Here is a 24,516-nt window from a genome sequence, read left to right on the forward strand (position 1 = left end):
GCCTCTTCCCTTCTACCGGGGAGCGCGCTTAGCGCTCCTGGGGACAGGACGCCTCCACTGCAGAGGACGCGGATTTATTGCAGGTGGGGAGAGAGGGGTCAAGAAGTGAGTGAGAGGTGATCAGCCAGGGCACACTTGCGCCAGCGCAGGCACACCTGCTTACACTCGGGAGTGTGCACAGCCCTGCACTTGGGGACAGAAGGGCACTGGGGGAGGAACACGCAAATAATCCTGGGGCACCTTTTCCAGCTCCCGTCCCCCAGCCCCCCAGTACACTTGCGCAGGCTCTCGGAGGAGGCTTCTAGCTCCGCCCTCCCTCCCCAGCTCGGCGGGCGCCGTTGTCCCCAGCTCCCTGCCAGGCGCCGCAGGGTCTACTACTTGCTGCCCCGCAGCCTCAGGCCAGGGGAATCTGCCCGGCTCACCGCGGTGCCCGGGGCCCTGGCCGCTCGGCGCGTCTTGGAAGCAGCTACTGTGCCCTGGGGGCCGGCTTCGAGCCTGGGGAGAGGGGCTCCGGCGGGGTGGCGGGCGGGCGGGCGAGCTCCCCCAGCCCGTCCGGGCGTTCAGGCCTTGCTGCCGCGCGGGAGGCTCTGCGGGGAGTGCAGCTCCACCGACTGCCGCCGCCGCACTTCGCGCTCCTCCCAGTCGGCGTCGGGCTCCAGACCCTTCAGCACCGCCAGGCGCTCCGACAGGCTCTTGGCGGGCGGGAACAGCACGTAGTTGTAGAGGAGCGAGGCCACGATGGCGCCGACCAAGGGTCCGATCCAGAAGACCTGCGGGGCGAGCGAGAGGGCGGCTCGAGGGATGCTCCTTTCCCCGTTGGCGTTGAAAGGGGGCCTCGCGCGGTGAAGGGTATCAAACGCTCTTCCGTGCGAATAGTGAGCAGGAGCGAGCAGCTGGGAAGACTTGTTAGTTGGGGGCTAATGGGGCGAATTCGGTGCGGACTCCCTGGTAACCTTGGACAAGTTACTTGCCCTCTTTCTGCCTGTTTCCTCACTCTAATACCTAACGCCTAGGGTTGTTGTGAAAACCCTATGAGTCAATATTTGCAAAGCACTTAGAATAAGTCCTGGCACATACTAAGAAAGTGCTAGATAAGTGCTAAATGATAGAAATATGTAGCCTAGTATAAATATTACCATTTATCGAATTCGAAGGCACTGCGTCATCTCTTTTAAACCGGTAACCTCGCTTAATCTTTCCCCAAAGCCAAAGGAACCACTGTTATCCTCATTTGTAGATGTAGAAACGGAGTCTCTGGCCGTCAGACCTGAAAGGTGGACCCAAGGCTCCCGGTAGCCCCAGGAGGAGGATTGGGGGCTAGCCCCAGGAGGAGGACTGGGGGCGGGGTGGATTTGCTGATCCCACTGCTGTCCCTTCTAGTGGAGATGGGTTTCTGCGGGAGGGGAAGACAGGGAGGTTTCGGCCATTACCCAGTGGTCATCAAACTTGCCGGTGATGATAGCTGGAGCCAGGGAGCGGGCAGGATTCATGGAGCAGCCAGTGTAGTGGATCTGCAGTGGAGGCAGGAGTCAGGGAGGGGAGTGGGGTGAGGATAGGGCCAGAGTCTTTGTGCCCCTCTCCAGTGCTTGACCTCAACCTAAAGGGCATTCATAGATGGACAATTAAGTTCGTGCTATATTTACAGGGCTTGCTATTCATTTGAAGCTGGAGTGCTATCTGTCCCTTTGTGGTGCCTGGGGGTCAAACCCTCTGGAGTATGTCCATGTGTCTGTCCCTCTGGGGGTGTCTCTGTGGCTCTCACTTTCGGGGGTTCTGTGTATCTATCTCTAGAGCAGTCTGTGTATCTGTTTCTTTGGGGAAGGTCTGTGTCTGTCCCTCCAGGGAGGCTGGAATCAGTGGCCATGACCTACCCCAAGGAGGTGGCCCAGGGCCACAGAGAACCCGATGGAGAGGGCAGGGGTGCCCACGTTGTCTCCACGGCGCTCGTCGGTGGAGGCGAAGATGCAGAGCACGAGCTGCAGTGTCAGGAAAAGCTCCACAGTAACCGCCTGGCCAGCTGTCGAGTTGTTGCTGAGCTGGGGACAGAGGAGGGGGCACACTGAGCATGCTCCCCACATTGGTGTCATCTTCCTGCCCACCTGCAGCCAGGGACCCAGATAGGCTTCCAGGCTCAATCCACCAGGGCGCACCAGCCACCTTAGTCCACACTACTGGTGGGTTCTTACTGGGCCATGGTACACAGGCAGGGGGATGGACCCTACGACTGACTGTGGTTCCCAGGCTAGAGGTAGGGAAACCGACTCCATAGCCCATTAGGTTTGGTGACTGGGATTGTGTGCCTGCAGTGTGAGAGGAAAAGGGTACTGAGATGTGGAATTTCTGTTTCCTGAAGAACAAGGAGGGAAGAGGTTTTGATTGCAGCAGGAAGTTTTAGGCCTGGTTACAGGAAGACCTTCCTCTCTATTTAAGACACAGGATACTGGTGTAATGAGAGGCCAGTGGTCTTTCCTCCTATGGTCAAAAGGCTCCCAGGAACAGGATCAAGGGACTGGCTCAGGGGGCTGGCGCTAATGTGTTCCCTTCCCCCAGGAGCCCAGTGTACAACTGTGCTTGTTCCCCTTTACCTTGCCTATTCCTACTGCATTCAGGCATCAGTTTTGCCCTGTGGATTTGCTCTCTGCACTTCCTGCAGAGGTTGAGGTGGGGGTCCTGGAGCCCTGTACTGTGATGCCTCCACCCCCATGTGGGGCACCCATGGTCCCAGCAGACCTTACCTTGTAACAAGAAAACCTGGGGCTGAGTGAAGAGGTGATTTCATAACTCGGCCGCACCCAGTACTGGATTTCTCTCTGGGTTTTGTTATCTTGAACCTTACACCCTGCCCTCTGGGTCTGGGCACTGCGCTGGGTGAAGCTGGGATAGCCCTGAGCTCCCATACTCCTTCTCCAGGCTCTGAACCCCCACCTTGGATCCTAACCATCGAGATGGCACCCTTGGGCCTCTCTGGAGTCTAACCTCAACTCCCTCTCATCTTCCAAAGTCAGAGCATATAGTGGGGGGCTGTGAACAGCTTTGGAGGCAGATACTTTGGAGCCTCTGACTTGCTGTGGGGCTCTATTTATTTCAGCCTCAGTTTGTCTTTCTGTAAAATGGGGATAGCAGAATGGATCCTGGAGGACTGTGAGACAAATGGAAATGACAAAGGCAGAGCCCCAGCCCCATTCCCTGGTAAAGAGTGATCTAAAGGAGAGCGTATGGACATGGGTTCGGTGCCAGACAGCTCTGGGTCCGTTTCCAGGTGCTGACACGGCTCTGTGATTTGAATCAATTGAATGCCGAACCTCAATTTTACCACTCACAGTGGAGGATCCCAGAATTCTCCTTACAGTGTTGTACCAAGAATGAAATGAAATCTAGCCTGCCACAAAGCAGATGCACATCAGTGGTAAATTCTTGGTGGGCAGACTGGCTTTTCCATTGACTTCAGCCATGGGGTTCATCTGGCTCTTGCTAGCCTCAGGACAAGTCAGTCCCACTGCTGCCCCATTCCAGCCAGGAAGGTTCTCACCAGGTCATCAAGATGGTAAATGCTGGGCAGAAACTCAGAGGATCCTCCCAGACCCTTCCCTCCTGAGGGCCCCAGTCAACTGTGAGATGATGGAAGAGCAGGAGGTCATGTCCTCATGTCCTTAGCTCAAGGCCCCTTAGCACTCCCATTGCCCTGCTATTAGAGGAGATTTTCCAGCCACACATTCTGAGGCTTTCTTGTCCATGCTTTCAGGAAGTTCTTCTTTTAGTCTAACTAGACCTCATCTTGCTGCAAGCTGAACTAATTTCATTCTCAATGGAAATGGTCAGACTTCTCAGTCTATCCATCACAGTGGTCACTCTTGCCTTCTCTCAAACTTGAGCCCCCAGACTCATCATATTTTCCATTTTGAAGAGAGAAGTTCCCCATTTGGGACACCCCTGCTCCTTGCATGAGGAAGGCCACCTATACAGGGGAGGGGATGGCCACAGAGACCATGCAGGACTCTTCAGAGACATCAGAGCTTTTATCCAGTGGCCCAGGGATAGAGAAGGCCAAGAAATGCAGGAGATTGAGACATGAAAGAAGCACTCGCCTTCCTGGCTTGGAAGAGGAGCAAGAGTTAGAGCTGTGTTGAGGGACACAGGCTGTCTCTTCCCACCCATGCCCTCAGATGCCCAGGCCTTGCCCAGACCCAGGATAGGTAGAGGGCAGGGGTGTGGAGGGGGAGGGGCCATAGCGTCACCCTTAGCTCCCAAAGCCACTGGTCATGTCATCAGCTCATGGGCTCTGGGGATGTGCTTCAAGGTCTGGAGAGACCTTTCCCCTTTAGCTTTGCCCTGGGTTCTGCTACTTTCCTTGATATTGACAAACTGTAGAGCTTTTAGCCTGTCATTTCCCTTCTCTGAGCCTCAGTTTCCTCATTTGCAAAACAAGGCTTAGATGGTAGCTCAAGGAGGGAACATTGGTGGGGTAGAGAGATCACAGGTTTTACAGTCAAGCCTGGGTTTAAAGACTGGCTTTGGTACTTCCCCTTTCTGAGTCTCAGCTTCCATGTCCTTAAGAAATGGATCTTCTCATCCCTCCCTTACAGGTTGTCCTAAGTTATCCACCTGTGGCTTGCATGGAGCCCCTGCTGTTGAGCCCTGTACACAGTGGATGCTGAAGGAATGTTGGGTCCTTCTTCCCTCAGGAAGATGCTGGGGACTAGCTCTCTGAAGTTCCTTCTTCATAGTCTATTCATGTCTGCTTGGAGACTCCATCCTCCATGGGTCCTAGCACAGAGCTTGCTGCAATGCGAGCATCAAGTCAAGAGAGTCCTTGATGTGGCTCTCCCTCCAAGAGGCTCAGGGCAGAAGGTACCAGCAGACCCGTGGGTACCCAGCCGCTGCTCTGACATTACTGCTCCTTCCACCCTGACTCTCCTGTGGCAGCCACGTTCCTGGCTCCAGCATTTCTGCCCCTTCCCCATCCCACCTCTCTCTGTCTCTCCACCTAGACCCGCACCCAGATGTGGTCCCTCCCATCTCATCCTTCACAAGGGACTTCCCAGGATCTGCCCTTGTGGAAAGGACACAGTTCTGGCTACTCACGGCATTGACAGCCAGGTCCCCTCGGATATCTGGTGGTGTGATCTCATGGAGCAGGGCGGCCCCGGCCACAGCCCCCAGCAGCTGGGCAGTCACGTAGAAGACAGCGCGGAGAAAGGAGACGTGGCAGCCCACCAGGCAGGCCACAGTCACGGCAGGGTTGATGTGGGCCCCGCTGACGTGGCCCAGAGCCTGCACCAGAGTGCCAATAGCCAGGCCGAAGGCCATGGCAATCTGCAGCACAGAGGGCAAGGCCTGTGGCCAGTTGAGGGCTGAGCCGAGGCCAAAGAAGACAAAGAGGAGTGTGGCCAGGAACTCTGCGAGCACTGCCCTGGAGAAGGCTATGGACCGGAGTTCCCACATGCTGCGGAGCCTTCCGTGGGCTGGCCCAGGGGTCTCAGGGGCGGGGAGCTTGCAGCTCTCACTCTCCCTCCGTCTGTCTGTCTGTCTCTCTCTCAGGGTCTCTGGGGAGGCTGGTCTTGGGCATTTATAGGGTCCCTCCATCCTGAATTTGGACACGTGAGATGTAGGTGGAGTCTGGCCGATACCTCTTCTCCCCTGTAGCTGCCTCCTGCCCCCACCTCCTAGCCCTGGGTGCAGCATGCCTATCACCCCATCTAGGACTTCACAGCTGAATGGTGTTCCCCATTAATGAGCTCCAGGTAGGGATTGACGTCCCCTAGTTTTCCGTGTTTGTTCCCTAGGTTATCCCAGGGCAGCTGCCCCAGGGCCTCCCCCGCCCCCACCCGTCCTATGAGGATTCTGTAGGGTTTATGCTGCCAAACCCCTCTCTCTGATTCAAACTGTTGGCCAAGTCAAGGGCAACACCTTACAGAACTGACCATGAAACAGGGTGTCAATGCTACCCTTTCTGGAGATCGGGACATTCTTCCTGCTGACTGACCTCCATCTCACAGGGGATGGAAAACAACCGGTTGGTGTGACATGAACCTTCCAAGGCATAAAGATTTCGTGTCTCTCCTGTGTTCGCTTTCTTGCATTCAGTCATCCATAAATCATTAAGCTTCACTTGCTCCCTGGAACCCCTGCCAAATAGCAGCTTTCATAGCCTGGAAGCAGGGGGCGCGGTTTAAGAGGCGCTGGGACCCTGGCCTTGGGTGATGGAGTCAAGCTCAGGTCGGCTGAGGAAGCTGTGGATTTCCATTCCATGGTGCATCTCTGTGATTTCCAAAGGGGATAATAAACCTATGTGGGCTTGGGGTTTAGATTAAATGAACCAATGTCTGGAAAGTGTTCAGAGCTGCTCCTGGCCCACAGCAAGCTGTCAGTTGATATCATCTGTTATTAATAGCATTATTTATACCGTCAGGAGAGACCAAGACTCCCCAAACTCACATGTTAGGGTCCCAGAAGCTGTGACAGGCTCTAGGCACCCCTAGAGCTCGGAGACACCCAAGCCGCAGTGGGAGGATGTTTCTATGGGGCAGTGAGCTGTGCGGGCTCGGGGTGACTGCAGTAAGTGACTCCCCGGTCTGAGTGCCCACTCAGTCCAGCCTCTGGGCAGTGCCACCTCCTGCCATCAATGCTGCCCTGACCTGGGGTCCAGGAGACATTAGATCCCATCACATCACATTTCTTTGATCTCTCCAGCCCTGCTCCCTGTCCTAGGGACCCAGAGGCAGGATCAGGGTCTAAGTGAGACTAAGAGAACCAGCTTCTTGACTCTGCTCTACCTCCTGTCCCCAGGGCAAGTCACAGTCCCAGGAACGGAAATCTGAGAACGATTGGAAACCGCAGAGTGGAGCCCCCCTTGATGCCATGTGCCCTCGAATGGGCCACACACACGTTCTTATCTCTCCTCTTTGATCAAAGTGTTCATGACCTTGAGAGAGAGAGAGAAAGTGGCTGACCCATGAGTCTGGGCAGGATCTCCCCTTACCTAGTCAAGTGAAAAGTCTCTTACCTCCCAATAAACCCCTCAAGAGGTGTCGTGACTTCTCTCCGTAGCCCTCAATCCACACCCCCAAACTGTGCATGTGTATATTGGCCATTCAGTCACACGGCCATAAATTTAGAACCCAGTGGTAAGATACCACTCTAAGATAGAGGTGGTCTAGCCTATGAATCTCATTTTACAGATTACAACATGAAGTGCAGAGAGATTGAGATTCACTCATGTTCTGGTCTGGACACAAGTCTGAAAGGGGGGAGGATGCCAGCCATGACTGGGCCCCTAGTCGGGCTGTGCATTCTTATTTTTTTATTTAAAATTTATATTTTATTTAAATACATTTTATCTTCCCTCTAGTTGAGGCACATGGGCTCAGTAGTTGCAGCTCGTGGGCTTAGTTGCCTCAGCACGTGGGCTCTTAGTTCCCTAATCAGGGATCGAACTTGTGTCCCCTGCATTGGAAGGTGAACTCTTAACCCCTGGACCACCAGGGAGGTCCCTGTGCATTCCTTCTGAGCCAGAGTGGAAGGTGTTCCTGAGAAGCTGGACGGTTCTAGCCGTGGTCCCTATTTGGTGAGGAGTTCCCACCCGGGGAGGTTTGCATTTTGTTTACAGTGATCACAGCACTGCGTAATTTAAAAAAAGTAATTTTGCTTAATTATATTTAATGAACAGAGGAAACATTGTTTCAGCTATGTATTTTTTGGTTAGTATGCATGCTGTATGCTGTGTGTGTGTGTGTTCAGTTGTGTCCGACTCTTTGAGACCCCATTGATTGTAGCCCACCAGGCTCCTCCATCCATGGAATTTTCCAGCAAGAATACTGGAGCAGTCTGCTATTTCCTACTCCAGGGGATCTTCCCAACCTAGGGACTGAAGACACCGGGTCTTAGGAGGAATAAGATGCCATCAGTTGTGTGATGCAGTGCTAACTAGAGTGTGACAAAAATGCTTGGAGACAGATGGTGAGATGGTCACACAACACTGGGCATGTACCTGATACCACTGAATCGTGCACATATAGATGGTTAGGGTGGTAGGTTTTATGTTATCTTAGAAATAATTTTTAAACATAAGTGAAGGAAAACAACCCCCCAAATACTTTATTCCTAATTTTTGTTTTGTACTTATTGAAAAAAGTCTTTCAGATTTACGTAGCTATCAGAAGAAAAGCTATGACAAATCTAGACAACATATTAAAAAGCAGAGACATTATTTAGCTGACCATAGTCTGTCTAGTCAAAGCTATGGTTTTTTTAGTAGTCATATATGGATGTGAGAGCTGGACAATAAAAAACGCTGAGCACCATGAATTGTTGCCTTCAAACCGTGGTGCTGGAGAAGACTCTTGAGAGTCCCTTGGACAGCACGGAGTTCAAACTAGTCAGTCCTAAAGGATATCAACCCTGAATATTTATTGGAAAGTCTGATGCTGAAGCTGAAGCTCCAGTACTTTGACCACCTGATGCAAAGAGCTGACTCATTTGAAAAGACCCTGATGCTGGGAAAGATTGAAGGCACGAGGAGAAACAGACGACAGAGGATGAGATGGTTGGATGGCATCACCAACTCAATGGACATGAGTTTGAGCAAATGAAAGACAAGGAAGCCTGGCGTGCTGCAGTCCATGGGGTCACAAAGAGTCGGACATGACAGACTAACTGAACAACAATAGCATTTAGTCAAAAGTCACTCTTATGAACACATGAAAACAGGATATTATAAGCAAAACAAATTGGCTAAAAGAGTTCTAAAATTTCTTCACATTCAGAGTTTGACTTTCCTAAAATCCTTTTTTGATTCCAAGTTGAGTCCTTGATGTTTTATACACAGTTTCACACTCTGTGCCATCTGAAGTGTAGTGATCCATCATTTCTTACAAGATTGTCTGCCATGTCTCTGTAAGCATACCTCGGGTGTTTTCTTGCTTCATGTGTGACTGGCAATCATTTTGCCCTTTTCTCAGTAGTAAAACAACAATTTCATCTACTTGTGGGGCTCTTCCTTTCTGGGGTCCCATAAAACACTTGGCAGTTGTCTTACAAGAAAGTACAGACTTGCGGTCATTCTTCAATAACAACTGTTTGCTTCACTCACGTCATAGTCATATTCTTGGCAGGCTGCACTGTTTCTGTGTCCCTCTGTACATAAAATAACTTTGTTTAACTGCTAAACCATGGTGTAACTTTTTGAAGACATTTTCAATAGCAATTAAACTGAACAGATGTAGGAATGAGAAGGCGTGAAACTCAAAGGACCAAATTTAAGTATGCCCCGGTAATGACAACCGCTCCCAGCTGTTGTAAGATACCACGATCATTAAGACATTAGAAGGAGAGTAAAAAGGTACACCTTAGAACTGATGAAATATAGCAGTTATAAGACTAAACTTGCGTTTAGTGCTCACTGTCTCATGAACTCCTAGACATTCCTACATACATTAACACTGTTAATCTTCACTGCAATCCTATGAGCTAAAATTATCATCTCATTTTTTATGAGATGAGGAAAATGAGAGAGATTAAGTAACTTTCTTGAGATCACACAGCTAATAAGGGGGGGAGGCAGAATTAGAATCCCAGGTGTTTGGTGTTTTTGGTTTATTTTTTTGGCTGTGCCACGTGACTTGCGGGAATCTTAGTTCCCCAACTACGGACTGAACTGGGTCCCCTGCAGAGGCATGGAGTCGGAACCACTGCACCACCAGGCACGTCTCTGGAAGTCTGACTTCGAGAGGACATTTTCAATTGTGAAAGTGAATTTCTACCTTATACCCACCCTGTGAAATAATCAAGATAGGGAAGAAGTGAGAAAGAAGATTAAAGGATGCTGAGGACTAAAGAAGCAGGGATTTGTATGTGGTTTGCTGGAGGCTTGAAGGAGGTGGCTTGAAGGAGAGTCTGGAAAAACAGAGGTAGGAGGAGGGGATCTGTGGGGAGCTGGGCCAGTAAGGGAGTCCCACGTGGGAGCACAGTGACAGAATTCAGGAGCGGTGCTATCTGACAGATAACAGGTGTGTTTCCTGCTCTGAGTGGAGCTGCAGGTGCCCTCCATCCTCCCATCAAGGTCAGTAAAAGCAGGTCACACACCACAGCTTGTGCGGCTGGAACTCTGGGGAAGGAGAGACAAAGAACAGGGCAGATCCATAGTGGCTGAAGTGGGACAGAATAAAAAGAGAGCCTCCAGAAGCAGCGGGTGGGAGGGGTGGGAGCCTGGGGCTCCGGTCCCCTCTGGAAGCCCCAGAAACCTTGCAGGGGATCGGGTCCATGGAGTTCTGGGATGGAATGTGAGTGTTTCTATGGAGGGTTGCCAGATAAAACACAGGGTGCCCAGGTACATGTGAATTTCAGAGAAAACAAATTGTTTAGCACAAGTAGATTCAACGCAATATTTGGGACATACTTACATTGAAAATTTACTCATTATATGAAATCGAAATTGAACCAGGGTATCCTGTATTTTTCTTTACTAAATCTGACAACTACTCTATGCGGAAGTGAAGAGAGGACCTAGAGGACTGAAAGCCTGGGGGCATCTGGATTTCAAACTAAATTCTCACACGGACTTTTGGGAATGTGTCTTAATGGCCTCATTTAACCCAGGAGGAAACTGAGGCACAGAGAGGTTATAAAAGTTGCCTGTGGACTTCCCTGGTGGCCCAGTGGTTAAGAATCTGCCTGCCAATGCAAGGGACAAGGGTTCGATCCCTGATCCAGGAAGATCTCACATGCCTCGGAGCAACTAAGTTTGTGAGCCACAGCTACTGAGCCTGAGCTCTAGGGCCTGGGCGCTGCAGCAAGAGAAGCCACTGCAATAAGAGGCCCACTCACCGCAATGAAGAGTAGCCCCTGTTCTCAGCAACTGGTGAAAGCCCACACACTGCAACCAAGACCCAGAGCAGCCAAAAAAAGGAAAGTTGCCTAAGATCAAAGCTAAGTAGCTGAGATAAGCTATAAGTACAGGTCTGTTTGATTTAGAAATTCAGAATTCTGCCCCTGGGGTTGGCTGACTTTGTCCCCAAAGGCCAGGCACTCCTGAAAGCTGAGGCCCAGGTAGAGACAGGCTCAGGCTCCTGAGGAGACAAAGATAGCTTCTGGCTATCTCCCTCCTGCCAATGCAGTAGGACACAGGGATGAAGAAGACTTCACCTGACCTCCTATAGCTCCCACTGCCCGCAGGACCAGGCCAGACCAACCCCTCCACCTTGGGGCCCTGATCCATGTTGTTCCCTCTGCCTGGGATGTGTGTCCCACCATTTTCTCACAGCCAAATTTTTCCTCAAACTCTAGACCAGTGACTTTCAAACCCTTTTAATTGAGACTTGCAGGAAGAAACGCATTTAATATCTTAACCCATTGACATTATCTCAATAAAAAGAGATATAACTATAACATTACACAAAGCAATATTTCCTAAATGTGATGTTTTAAATTTCTCTACTCTGTTTCACTAAAAAACTCATTAAGGTCACAGCTACTAAATAGACTTCATGACCCACCAACAGGTTGCCACTCAGTTTGAAGAACACTGTTTTTGATTCTGGCTTAAAAATCCCTTTCTCAGTGGGGAAGAGAGTGTTGGTGGATTTAAAAGGGGTTGGGAACAAGCTTGTTTTCTTTGCAGAGAATTAGGTGTGAGTAAGAGATTCCCTGGTGGCTCAGATGGTAAAGAATCTGACTGCAGTGCAGGAGACCTGGGTTTGTTTCCTGGGTCAGGAAGATCTCCTGGAGAAGGGATGGTTACCCACTCCATGGACAGAAAAGCCTGGGGGCTACAGTTCATGGGGTCGCTAAGAGTCGGATACAACTGAAGCCACTTAGCATGCAAGCATGTTAATCATAAACTCAGAACCTAGTACTGGGCCTGGCACATTACAGGTGCTTGGTCAATGTTTGTCAAGTGGATAATGAGCAAATCCACCAGTTCTGGTCCCCTCAGCCTCACCCCAGCCCACTTACACCCTGCCCAGCACCCTCTGTGTTGCAGCCACATGACCCTCTTCAGGGACCTGATCGGAAGAGAAGCTGATTCTTAGAGTTTGGGCAGAGAGAGGGAGGCATGCATTTGTGCACTTGTGCATGGAATAGGGGTTGGAAGCAAGCTTGTGCTCATTTGAAAAGGATCAGGCATGAGTAAGGGACTTGGGGCAGGGAGACCTTTCTAATAACAACTCTGCCTTGTGAAGTAGTGAGTTCCTGGACTCTTGGAGGATCCAATGAAGGCTGAGCAAACACTGGGGAAGCTATGGCAGGAGTTTGAGCACCAGGATGAGCGCCAGATGAGTGGACAAATGGGGCCACGTACAGCTCTGCCGCGTGGAGAAGCCCAGCATTCAGGTTTATAAAGCTTCTGCACAGGTGGGCAATGGGGAACCATTGTGGGTGCTAGCAGAAGGGGAGACCAGCCAGGAGGAGGACATATTGCTCCCCTCTTGACTGAACTCCTTCCAGTCCCTGGCTTCCTGTCCCATCACATCTGGGGAAGGCTGGCCAGTGTGGAGGCCCCAAAGGGCCAAGGGTGCCTTGGCAGCACCCTCCCTGGGGGAGCGGGAGTCCTCCCTGCAGGGCAGGAAGGCAGAGAGGGAAGTATGTGCCAGCTGACCCGGGAGAGCTGGTGTCTCTGCCCTACAGGGAGAGACAGGAGCTGTGAGTGCTAGGGTCAAGCTGTGCCGGGGTCATTACCAGATCAGGGAGTGGTAATGAGTTGAAAGGGCTATGGGCAGCGCCCCATGACCTTGCTTGCAAAGGTCACCCAAACCTGTCTGACTCCCCGCTCAGAACAGCCGCAGCTGAGCCACCCTGGCTGCACAGGCCTCTAGCATCTATGGCTCCAGCGATTGGGTGACCAGCAGGACCCTGATCAGGCTCTGGTCAGGGCCCCTCTCCACTCCCCCCCAACATACCATCATGCCCGGCTTCCTCCTACCCTGGCACCACACCCCCTCATGCCCCTCCCAAGCCTGTCAACCTCACGCCTCTCCTTGAGGCCGGCCCTGCCAGTCTGATGTGTGAGGCACCAAGCTAGGCTCACATGGCTTCTCCTGACCAGTCATCCTGGCCATGTGGGCAAGTGGGCACCAACCCCATGTATGGATGAGACTAAGGGAGGCTCAAGAACCTTAAGCTGAGTGCCACTTCCGCTGCCCCCTCCCCAGAGCACTGCCTCACCTTGGTGACATCACGGATCATGCCGTCCTGGCTAAAACTCTGAGGACAGAAACTGTATCAAATTTATCCTTGTAGTCCTGATGCTTAATACGTGACTGGCATGGTGTAGACACTTTTGAAAATGTTTGGGGAGTGAATTGTTTGCTCAAGGTCAAACAGCTAGGAAGTAGCTAAGCCATAATTCAAACTCAAACCTTCCTCCATCCCAACCCAGTCTCCCACACCCTTCATCCTCCTCCAGGAAGCCTTCCCAGACTTACTCAGTCATGGCAACTTCCCACCCCACTCCCCAGAATCCTGGGTGTTTGCCTCATCCTCCTTCTCCCTGTTCTCCCTGAAGGCAGGGTCCTGGGATAGCGTCTCAGCCTGGTTCAGATCCCCCAGCTCTGCCCCCAGAACTCAAGAAGAGCTCTGTGAATGCAGGATGTCCAGCCTGGGGATGGGGAGGGCTCAGGAGAGGAAGATGTCTTCAAGCCTGTGGGCCCAGCCACCTGCCTCATGACCCCTGCTCATCCAGCCACAATTCCGCCTGGTACTGGGCCTGCCGACTCCTCGTGAGAGTTGACCCAGGCCTTGGTATTCGCCCAGGGTGGGTCCAGGTGGGGCAGGTAATCCTCTGCTCATTTTGCTGCAATTCAATATCAACCTCCAATTTGCACGCTCTGCTGCCATCCTTCCCTCCTCCCTCCGGCCTCAGCTGGGGGAAGGGAGAATTCACGGCTCTCTAGGGTGCTCCTGAGGGACCCTTGGGAGTTCTTCCAACTGACCACAGCCCCGTGCCTGCTCTGGGTGGAGCATCAGTCTTGGGATGAAGGGACCAGTTTCCCCACCAAGGGAGCAAGACCTGATGTCCAGCAGCCTGGGGTGGATTCCGGGTCCACCTTGTAGGAATTCAAAGCCACTCAGGCTCTCCAAGCTTCTGGGTGAACAGTTGTATAAAAGTCCCTGCACATGGTGAGTGTTCAAAAACTCCCTAGGGATCTCCCTAGGGGCTGAGGGTTTGTGGCTTTGGAGAGTCCCGTTCTCACCCAACCACCCACCTTGGGCGGCAACATGGGCCCGTCCTCCCTGGTTCTAGCTGACGGATGTCTGTTTTCTTGGGATTTTAGAGCCCTTGAAGGAGTTCATTGTATTTATCTATTCATGCAACAAATAGTTATTGAGCACCAGTCATGTGCCAAGCACTGTTTTAGGCTTTGAGGTACGTCAGGGAAAAAAACAGATGGAGATCCTTGACCTGGCAGGACTGCCTGGGTAGGCAGTTAGTGAGATAGTGCTTCTCCGCCTATTCACCTCCACTTCAAACAATCTGAAAAGAGATGAAAAGAAGTTGTTGGAATTGGAAAATAACAGTGTTTACTCTCCCATATCACTATCACCCCTGTCTTACCGCCATAGCTTGAATTTAAGTCATGTCAGATGAATGTAATAAAAAGTGTGTGTTGTTCCTCAAAAAGTTAAACACAGATTTACCATATGACCCAAAGTTCCACTCTTGGTTATGGACCCAAAAGAGCTGAAGTCAGGTGTTCAAACACAAACTTGTATACACATGTTCATAGCAATGTGATCCACAATAGCCGAAAGGTGGAAACAACCCAAATGGTCATCAAGAAATGAATGTATAGACAAAATGCAGTATATCCCTACAATAGAATATGATTCAGTCATAGCAAGGAATGAAGTGCTCACACATGCTGCAACATGGATGGCCCCGTACATTGTACACTCAGTGAAAGAAGACAGGCCCAAAAGGCCACAGATTACGTCATTCCATCTTTAAGAAATGCCCAGAGTAAGCAAATCCAGAAAGACAGAAAGTAGATGAGTGGTTCCCAGGTTGTAGGGTTGGGGGAAAGAAGAACGGGGAGTGGCTGCTTAATGGGTACAGGGTTTCCTTTTGGGGTGATGAAATGTTCTGGAACAAGAGTGGTGGTGGTTACACAACATCGTGAATTTACTAAACACTGTTCAGTTGTCCATTTGAGACAGTTGAATGGTGCATTTTGTGTTACATTTTTTTATGATTAAACAAACCAAAATGTATTCTGTGCCGGGCTTCCTATCCCATGCATTGCCTCTGCGGTCCCCCCAGGGCCTTTGCACATGCTGGACCTTCTACCTGGGCTGCTCTCTTTTCTCTTCTTCTTCACATCTATATCCTTCAGATCTCGGCTTCACCATCACTTCCTCAGAGAGGACCAAGCCCTGCTATTACATACTTGAGAATTGTGTGCCACCCTGATGAAGCACTTGTCTTGGTCATAATCATGCCATTTATCTGATGAATGTCTCCCTCACTAAACTGCTATCTCCTGGAGAGAGGGGAGAACCTGTGTGTTTTGGGGCCTGGATGTATCCCTAGGGCCTAGTTCAGTGCCTGGTACACTGTAGATGCTCAATAAATATTGACCGAGTGCCCAAATGAATAAATATCCCCTAGTAAGTGAATTCTAGTAGAGTCACTATCTCCACCAACCCCATCTCAGATGGTTTCCCCAACACTGCCACCGCCGAGTCTCCATAGCCACCATGATGCCTCATCCTAATTGCCACTTGACAGGGTGGCAGGATGAGGAGGAGCAGTCAAACTCCCAGGCAGCCTCAGAGCTGAGACAGAGTTGGTCAACAAGGGTGAAGTTCAGATCAATTACTAGCGTTGGGATGAGAGAGGTCAGGTGCCAAGTGGGACAACTGCCTGAGTTGGAAGCATAAAGGTGAGTCAAGTCAATACTGCACAGGATGGGCTTTCCAAAAAATGCATATGGAACAAATTCCTGAATGAATAATGTGCCAAACCCTTGCAAGGTAGGAGCCTGGCACATCATTGCAGAATGATGAATTCTGGGAATATTAAAAAGAAGCCCCAAGGGGACTTGGTGGGTGCTGGAATGAGGGCGTGAGGGAGGGAGGGGTACAGAATGACTTGGGGTGTGTACTTGGGCCCTGCTGCGCTTTCCCAAGATGGGGAGCATCAGGGGAGAAGCAGGTTGGGGAGAAATGAGATGGGATGTGATGTTCTGATGTTGAGGTGCTTCTGGGATGGTTAAGGGAAGGTTCTGGAAGAAGGACAGAGGCAGAGGCAGTGGGAGGACTGAAGGGGAGGTGAGGCAGGAGGGGAGGACAGAACGGGTCTCCATACTTATGGGAAGAGCGGGGGGAAGATGCACAACTGGAGAGGGGGATGAGGAAGGGGATGACAGGGACCTCCATGTCCAAAGAGGAGGGAAGAGCTGGGCCCTAACCCCAGCCTGGTCCTAGTCAGGAGAGGCGAGTAAGGTGCAATCTGTGTGATGTTGCTATGTGAAGCTGGGATGGCAAGAAATCAAGGGAACTCCCATCTTGGGGTCTTCGCTTTCTTTGTGAAAGAGGGGAAGGTCTGAATAAGGAGCCTGGGGGAGGTGGAGTGGCTTTGGAAGAGCTGCAGTGGAAAGAAGGCAGAGGGCTGGTGCGGGCAGTGGACAGGGCCTCTCTGAGGTAAGAGTTCTCGGTCTCCATGTTGGTCTGCTGTTTTCCAGTAGGTATGGCAGCCCAGGGTGGCAGCCAGCTCCACCAGCCCAGCGGCTGCCCAGTGGGTGCAACGGGCAGCTGGGGTGAGGCTCTGGGCCAGGTAGTCGGAGCCGTCAGAAGCACAGAGGGCCATAGGCAGCAAGTGGACCATTCAGTTTAAGCTTTGAGAAGTTGCGAGTGTTTTAGGAAAGACAGGTTCCAGGGTGTGGCTGTGGTAGGCACTAATGGAAATGGGGACAGGAAGGCCTTCGGAACTGAGCAGCTTCATGACCAGAACAGTTATGGACGTCCTCACACAAGAGAGGAGCTGGGCTTCCAGAGGGGGAAGGGTTAATGACAATGCTGAGGAAACAGGAAGGCTTGTCAGAGGATTCTGAGAAGGCTGGAGAGGGAGCGAGGGAAGGCTGGAGACCACATAGACCCATAGCTCAAACGGCGAGGCTGGACACAAGGTTTCCAGAACAGTGCCCTCTACAGCTCCATGGTGCACAGGGGCCAGGGGCGAGGCGACACTTGCCTCTTAGGAGGGGCCAGCTGCTGGGGCGTGGGTCAGGGGGCGGCATTTCTGTGGACTCTAGCCCTTCATCTCTGGCCCCATAGACACTCTTCATTCAGGTCTTCATCGTCTCTTGCGGAAATCCCCAGAGCAGATAAGAGATCTCCCCTCTGCCCCAGGGTCCTCTCTCTCTCCAAGCCCATCAATTCCCCAGGAGAACTGCAGGATCAACCCCAAGCCCCTGGTGACTCTGGCCTGCTCTCTCACTCCACAGCCACACTTGGGAGCACTTGCACTTCCGTGAACACCTCTTGCCTCTAGGCTGTGCACAGATGGCTTCTTCCTCCTGAGAGATCTTCTCCACCCTCCTGGCTGGCTTCTGGCCCCGGCCTACTCTTCCTCCAAGAGGCCTTTCCTGATGACCCAAGACTGCCCCTCCTGGGCGTTCCTAGAGTACTCCAGACTTTCCTTATCACAGAGCTGTCACAACATGGTGTTGTCTCTGCTCTGGCCTGCCTTGGTACCATGGATGGTACAAGAGCTGGGTCTTGGGTCTCCAACACCTGGCCCAGGGCCTGGAGGCTCACTAAACACATGTGGAATGAATAGGCTAGTTGGTTGCTTTCTTTTTTCTTTTATATTGGGGTATAGTTGATTCAAAATGTCATCTTAGTTTCAGGTCTACAGAAAGATGGTTCAGTTATACATTTACTTGTAGATATCCTTTTTCAGATTCTTTTCCCATTTAAATTGTTACATAATATTGAGTAGAGTTCCTTGTGCTATACAATAGGGCCTTGTTGGTTATCCATTTTAAATATAGTAATGTGTACATAGTGTAAGTCGCTCAGTCATGTCCAACTCCTTGCGATCCCATGGATTGTGTCTGGTCATAGCAAACACCCTCTTCCAGAAACACAAGAGAAGACCCTACACATGGACATCACCAGATGGTCAGTACCGAAATCAGATTGATTATATTCTTTGCAGCGAAGGGTGGAGAAGCTCTATACAGTCAGCAAAAACAAGGCTGGTGAACGAGATTCCCACTGTCCCTACCTACTATCCAGCGAAACCACAGCCAAGGGAACGGGCTTGGCGGAATCAGCGGGGAAAGAAGACCCTGTTGAGCTTGACTCTAGTCTGGCACGGTGAAGAGACATGAGAGGTGTAGAATAAGTGGGAGGCCCCCGGCCCCTCCCCGTTTCCCGCGAGGGGGCGGGGCGGGGTCCGCCGGCCTTGCGGGCCGCCGGTGAAATACCACTACTCTGATCGTTTTTAAAAAAAAAAAAAAAACAAGGCTGGGAGCTGACTGTGGCTCAGATCATGAACTCCTTATTGCCAAATTCAGACTTAAATTGAAGAGAGTAGGGAAAACCACTAGACCATTCAGGTATGACCTAAATCAAATCCCTTACAACTATACAGTGGAAGTGACAAATAGATTCAAGGGATTAGATCTGATGGAGTGCCTGAAGAACTATGGACGAAGGTTCATGACATTGTACAGGAGGCAGTGATCAAGACCATCCCCAAGAAATAGAAATGCAAAAAGGCAAAATGATTGTCTGAGGAGGCTTTGCAAATAGCTGAGAAAAGAAGAGAAGCGAAAGGCAAAGGAGAAAAGGAAAGATATGCCCATCTGAATGCAGAGTTCCAAAGAATAGCAAGAAGAGATAATAGCAAGAAGATCACTTCCTCAGTGATCAGTGCAAAGAAATAGAGGAAAACAATAGAATGGGAAAGACTAGAGATCTCTTCAAGAAAATTAGAGATACCCAAGGGAAATTTTCATGCAAAGATGGGCACAATAAAGGACAGAAATGGTATGGACCTAACAGAAGCAGAAGATATTAAGAAGAGGTGGCAAGAATACACAGAAGAGCTGTACAAAAAAGATCTTCACGACCCAGATAATCATGATGGTGTGATCACTCACCTAGAGCCAGACATCCTGGAATGTGAAGTCAAATGGGCCTTAGGAAGCATCACTACAAGCAAAGCTAGTGGAGGTTATGGAATTCCAGTTGAACTATTTCAAATCCTAAAAGATGATGCTGTGAAAGTCCTGCACTCCATATGCCAGAAAATTTGGAAAACTCAGCAGTGGCCATAGGACTGGAAAAGGTCAGTTTCATCCCAATCCCAAAGGAAGGCAATGCCAAAGAATGCTCAAACTACTGCACAATTGCACTCATCTCACAGGCTAACTAAGTAATGCTCAAAATTCTCGAGGCCAGGCTTCAACAGTATATGAACCATGAACTTCCAGATGTTCAAGCTGGATTTAGAAAAGGCAGAGGAACCAGAGATCAAATTGCCAACATCTGTTGGATGATCGAAAAAGCAAGAGAGTTCCAGAAAGACATCTATTTCTGGTTTATTGACTATGCCAAAGCCTTTGACTGTGTGGATCACAACAAACTGTGGAAAATTCTTAAAAAGATGGGAATACAAGACCACCTGACCTGCCTCTTGAGAAATCTGTGTGCAGGTCAGGAAGCAACAATTAAAACTGGACATGAAACAACAGACTGGTTCCAAATTGGGAAAGGAGTACATCAAGGCTGTATATTGTTACCCTGCTTATTTAACTTATATGCAGAGTGCATCATGAGAAATGCTGGGCTGGATGAAACACAAGCTGGAATCAAGATTGCCGGGAGAAATATCAATAACCTCAGATATACAGATGACACCACCCTTATGGCAGAAAACGAAGAACTAAACAGCCTCTTGATGAAAGTGAAAGAGGAGAGTGGAAAAAGTTGGCTTAAAGCTCAACATTCAGAAAACTAAGATCATGGCATCCGGTCCCATCACTTCATGGCAAATAGATGGGGAAACAGCGTAAACAGTGACAGACTTTATTTTGGGGGGCTCCAAAATCACTGCAAATTGTGACTGCAGCCATGAAATTAAAAGACACTTGCTCCTTGGAAGAAAAGCTGTGACCAACCTAGACAGCATATTAAAAAGCAGAGACATTACTTTATCAACAAAGGTCCATCTAGTCAAAGCTATGGTTTTCCAGTAGTCATGTATGGATGTGAGAGTTGGACTATAAAGAAAGCTGAGCACAGAAGAATTTATGCTTTTGAATTGTGGTATTGGAGAAGGCTCTTGAGAGTCCCTTGGACTGCAAGGAGATCCAACCAGTCCATCCTAAAGGAAATCAGTCCTGGGTGTTCATTGGAAGGACTGATGTTGAAGCTGAAACTCCAATACTTTGGCCACCTGATGTGAAGAGCTGACTCATTTGAAGAGACCCTGATGTTGGGAAAGATTGAAGGCAGGAGGAGAAGGGGGCAGCAGAGGATGAGATGGTTGGATGACATCACTGACTCAATGGACATGAGTTTGAGTAAACTCTGGGCGTTGGTGGTGGACAGGGAGGCCTGGCATGCTGCGGTCCCTGGGGTTGCAAAGAGTCAGACACGACTGAGCAGCTAAACTGAACTGAACTGAACTGGACTATGTCTCCCAGGCTCCTCTGTCCATGGGATTCTCCAGGCAAGAACACTGGAGTGGGTAGCCATTCTCTTCTCTAGAGGAGCTTCCTGACCTAGGGATCAAACCAGGGTCTCTTGTGTTGCAGGCAGATTCCTTACCATCTGAGCCACCAACGAAGCCCAGTGTGTACATGTCAATCCCCAAATCCGTAACTACCTCTTCCCACCTTCACCTCTGGTATTTGTAAGTTTGTCTTCTGTGAGTCAGTTTCTGTTTTATAAATAGGTTCTTTTGCATCTTTTTCTTTTTTTAGTATATGTGCTGCCAAAGCGAGCACTGCATCTTTTTTTTTTTTTTTTTAATTCCAAGTAAGCAATATTGGGCTTCCCAGGTGGCACTAGTGATAAAGAATCTGCCTGCCAATGCAGGAGATATAAGAGCCATGGGTTTGATCTGGGGATTGGGAATATCCTCTGGAGGAGGGCATGGCAATACACTCCAGTATTCTTGCCTGGAGAATCCCCACGGACAGAGGAGCCTGGTGGGCTACAGTCCATGGCGTCGCACAGAGTCAGACACGGCTGAAGCAACTTAGCACACATGCATGCATGCACGCATAAGCTTTATTGTATGATATTTGTCTTTGACTTACTTCACTCACTATGACAGTCTCTAGGTCCATCCATGTTGCTGCAAATGGCATTATTTCATTCTTTTTAATGGCTAAATAATATTCCATTGTGCATATGTGCCACACCTTCTTTATCCGTTTATCTGTTGATGGACTTTTAGATTGTTTAGATTGTTTCCTTGTTTTGCCTATTGTGAATAGTGCTGCTATGAACACAGGGGTGTATGTATCTTTTTGAATTACGTTTCTCTCCAGGTATATTCCCAGGAGTGGAATTGCTGGATCATTTGGTGGTACTTCAAAAAAGCTTTTTTAAAAATGAGAAAAATAAAGTGTGGAAGTTCAATAAACACATGTTGAATGAACGGGCTATTTGATTGGATTGAGCTGGGCTGGAATGCTGCTAGTCTTATTGTTTCAGAGGACTAGTGTGTCACGTTATTTTTTCAATGACCTTTCTAGGTAGTTTTTCTGGAGGAGAAGGACAAATTCAGGAATGGATCAGAATGATCTGAAAACCTTTTCACAATACCATTGCCAACCTTCCTGGAAGTCATATTGTCTGGATTATGTAGGGTTGAGAATAGGGAGGGGGCAGCACATATACTCTGAGAAAGTTCCCGGGTGTTGTTGACCCACCCCATCTCCCAGCCCCCCAGAGACCACTGTTGAAGGCTGAGTTCCAGACCATATTTGGGGTGATAACCATCCACGGGATTCAAACCAAGGTGCACTAGACTCTGAAACCACTGCCCTTGATCTCCACACCATGCTGTGCTAACCATGACCCCACCTTCATGATCTGAGACACCACCAACTACCCTCTCAGGTGTTCACCACCATCACCCTCCCCCACAATCCCTCACCCCACAGCCATATCTCGGCCAGACCCTCTGCACAGCTTGGTCCCAGGGAACCAACTCCTACTGAAGCCCAGCCCCCTTTTCCACCAGGCATCTGGCTGTGTTACCAGGACCACACCTTTTCATCTGCTACCCTAGGGCAGGCTGTGCCTGGGGTACATCTCCTTGGGATTCATCTTTGCCCCATAGATCAGTGTCTTTGATCATCTTGATCATTGCCATGCTCTGGCTGGCCTCAGGGCCTTTTCTGGGGATTCCCAACTCCAAGATCCATGGAGCATGTGTGTATGTTTCTGAGAGAAGGTCCATTACTTTCATCAGATTCTCATGGGGTGTTTCCAGTTTTTGAGTATGTGCCTGCTCACCCCTTGGAGAACTGTTCATCTGTCAAAATTCAATTCAGATATAACTGACTCTGGATATTCTCCCACTCCCATCAGAGCATTTCCCAAGCTCCATATCTTTCCTGGGCTGAGTTTTCCATGGTCTGCCTTCTCCAAAACAGTGTCAGCTCCCTGATGGCCGGGGTCACAATTGTTCATCCTTATTTCCCAGAGTTACACCAGTCTGCAGCACATGCTCAAATGGTTTCCTGTAATCAGACAATCTATCAGGCTGTTTCAGAAATTACTTCTCTTTCAAGAAGCCTACCCAGATGGACTGGCAGGTAAGCACTTCTTTATCCCAAGTTGACATCTTAGGCCTTACCACTCAATTTCCTCTATACCTCAAGGTACAAAGGCTTAGCACCTTGTCTTAAAGGACAGTAAAATGGGACATATGATGAATTAAAGGGTTGTTCTACATAGGCTATCTAGTTATCTGCCCCAGGCATATCCAAATATCCAACCAATGCTTCTGAATGTCTTCATATCAGGTTCCAAGCTCTCAGCACATCACCCCTACCCCTTACCTAGTTGCCTCCCTCTTCTTTCCCCAACTCATCACCATGGAGAATTTCTAGTTCCTTCATCCCTCTAGAGGTGATCCCTTGGGGACTCCGCACACTCTCATACTACCCAGAATACAAGCATGTGTGGAGATCATCTCTGCATGGAGACTGTCCAATCTGCCATGCAACGCCCCTCCCCAGCATACCTCGTTCCATGTAACTCTGCCCTTTCCTCCATCACATCCCTGCATGAGTCCCCTTTGCCAAGGATCTCCCTGACCAAATTCTTTCCTCCCTCCCTGCTTGCAGCTCTGGATGGATTCTGATTTGTTCTGGGTGTGGTTCTGCCCGCCCCCCCCCCCCCCAACCACAAGCACAATTCCTTTCCTCCAGTGGACTTCATCCCATCCTTGGTCGTGGACAGAAATGGGGACAGAGCTGGAAAATAGAGAACCCTTGGGGATGCATTGAGGGGAGGGAAACCCCAGAGCCTGAGCTCTGAGTGGCCAGGTCTGGAGGAGGTGGCTGACACTGAGGAAGGCCACAAGCCATGTTCCTAAAGACAATACTGAGTTCTCTACCCCCGGTCAGGGGCTGCCTGGAGTTGTAGAGGGCAGTTTCAGTTTTCACAGCACTCTAGGAATACAAGTTCCATCAACAGTTTCCAAATAGCCGCCCTCTCCCAGAGCAACATGAGGCAACTGTGGGCCTGGGAGGACTAGTCCAGCACTGGGCTGGGCAGGGGTTTGCTGGAGTAAAGGGCGCAGGATGAGGTTGGGGGCTGAGGGCAGGTTGAGAAGGAGGCCTCCTCAGGGGATTGGTCCACCCTCCACAGCTCTGCAGTCATTCCAGGGGGAAGCTGGCCTATGCCCAGACCCTGGGCTTATCAGAGCTAGAAGGGAAGTTAGGGACTGCCTGTCTTGTCAGTGGTTCCTGGACCCAGGGTCATATGAAGGCTGGGATGCGGGTTTCTCAAGTAATTTGCTCTAATTCAATGGGTGTGTCAGGTTCTGAATATTTCCCTGACCTGAGACGGTGATCAAGTAACTCAGCCATAAAAAGCCTTTGCTTATTTCTGGAATTCTACCAACCCTGGTTGGCCCACTTGCTATCTGCCGTGGATCTGAGTCTGCTCCATAGGGCTTCTGTTAACAAGAAATGGGGAAACAAATTAATCATTACTTACATGTGGTCTAGTCAGTCAGCCACATTTCCCAAAGCATGTTCTCCATGGCAGTGGTGGGGCTGGGGGATAGATAACAGAAGGTGAGCTTGGTGGATAAAGGCAGGGAACTTTCAACTGCAGAGGATTCAACTGAGGTTCAGAAAGGAAAAGACTTTCCAAGGTTGCACAGCAAGCTGTGGCTGGAGATCAAATCTGAACACATGTCCCTGACTCCTCGACCAGGCCACCCACCCTTCCCACCTTTGCATGGACTGCAGAGACCCCCACACATGAGATTTACTCTCTATTCCTCAGGACTAGTCTTTCAAACGAACTTCTTGCTTTCTC

General features: G+C 50.1%; 1 protein-coding gene across 1 annotated transcript; it reads right to left on the reverse strand.

Annotated features, from left to right (window-relative positions):
• Positions 1–560: 560 nt before the first annotated feature.
• Positions 561–5,442, reverse strand: AQP2 (aquaporin 2). The gene is made up of 4 exons (XM_061122736.1): positions 5,083–5,442; positions 1,872–2,036; positions 1,431–1,511; positions 561–770 (listed from the first exon to the last, which is right to left on the reverse strand). The coding sequence occupies exons 1-4, from the start codon at positions 5,440–5,442 to the stop codon at positions 561–563; spliced, it is 816 nt and encodes a 271-aa protein (XP_060978719.1).
• Positions 5,443–24,516: the final 19,074 nt, after the last annotated feature.

The sequence above is a fragment of the Dama dama genome, chromosome 3 (genome assembly GCF_033118175.1).
Source record: "Dama dama isolate Ldn47 chromosome 3, ASM3311817v1, whole genome shotgun sequence".
Classification (NCBI taxonomy): domain Eukaryota; kingdom Metazoa; phylum Chordata; class Mammalia; order Artiodactyla; family Cervidae; genus Dama; species Dama dama.

Coding starts and splice junctions, on each gene's coding strand:
- AQP2 (XM_061122736.1), bottom strand. CDS start 5,442: ATGTGGGAACTCCGGTCCATAGCCTTCTCCAGGGCAGTGCTCGCAGAG. Junction 2,037..5,082: donor GGGACCTGGCTGTCAATGCC/GTGAGTAGCCAG, acceptor CTCTGTCCCCAG/CTCAGCAACAACTCGACAGC. Junction 771..1,430: donor GCAAGTTTGATGACCACTGG/GTAATGGCCGAA, acceptor CTCGCCCCGCAG/GTCTTCTGGATCGGACCCTT.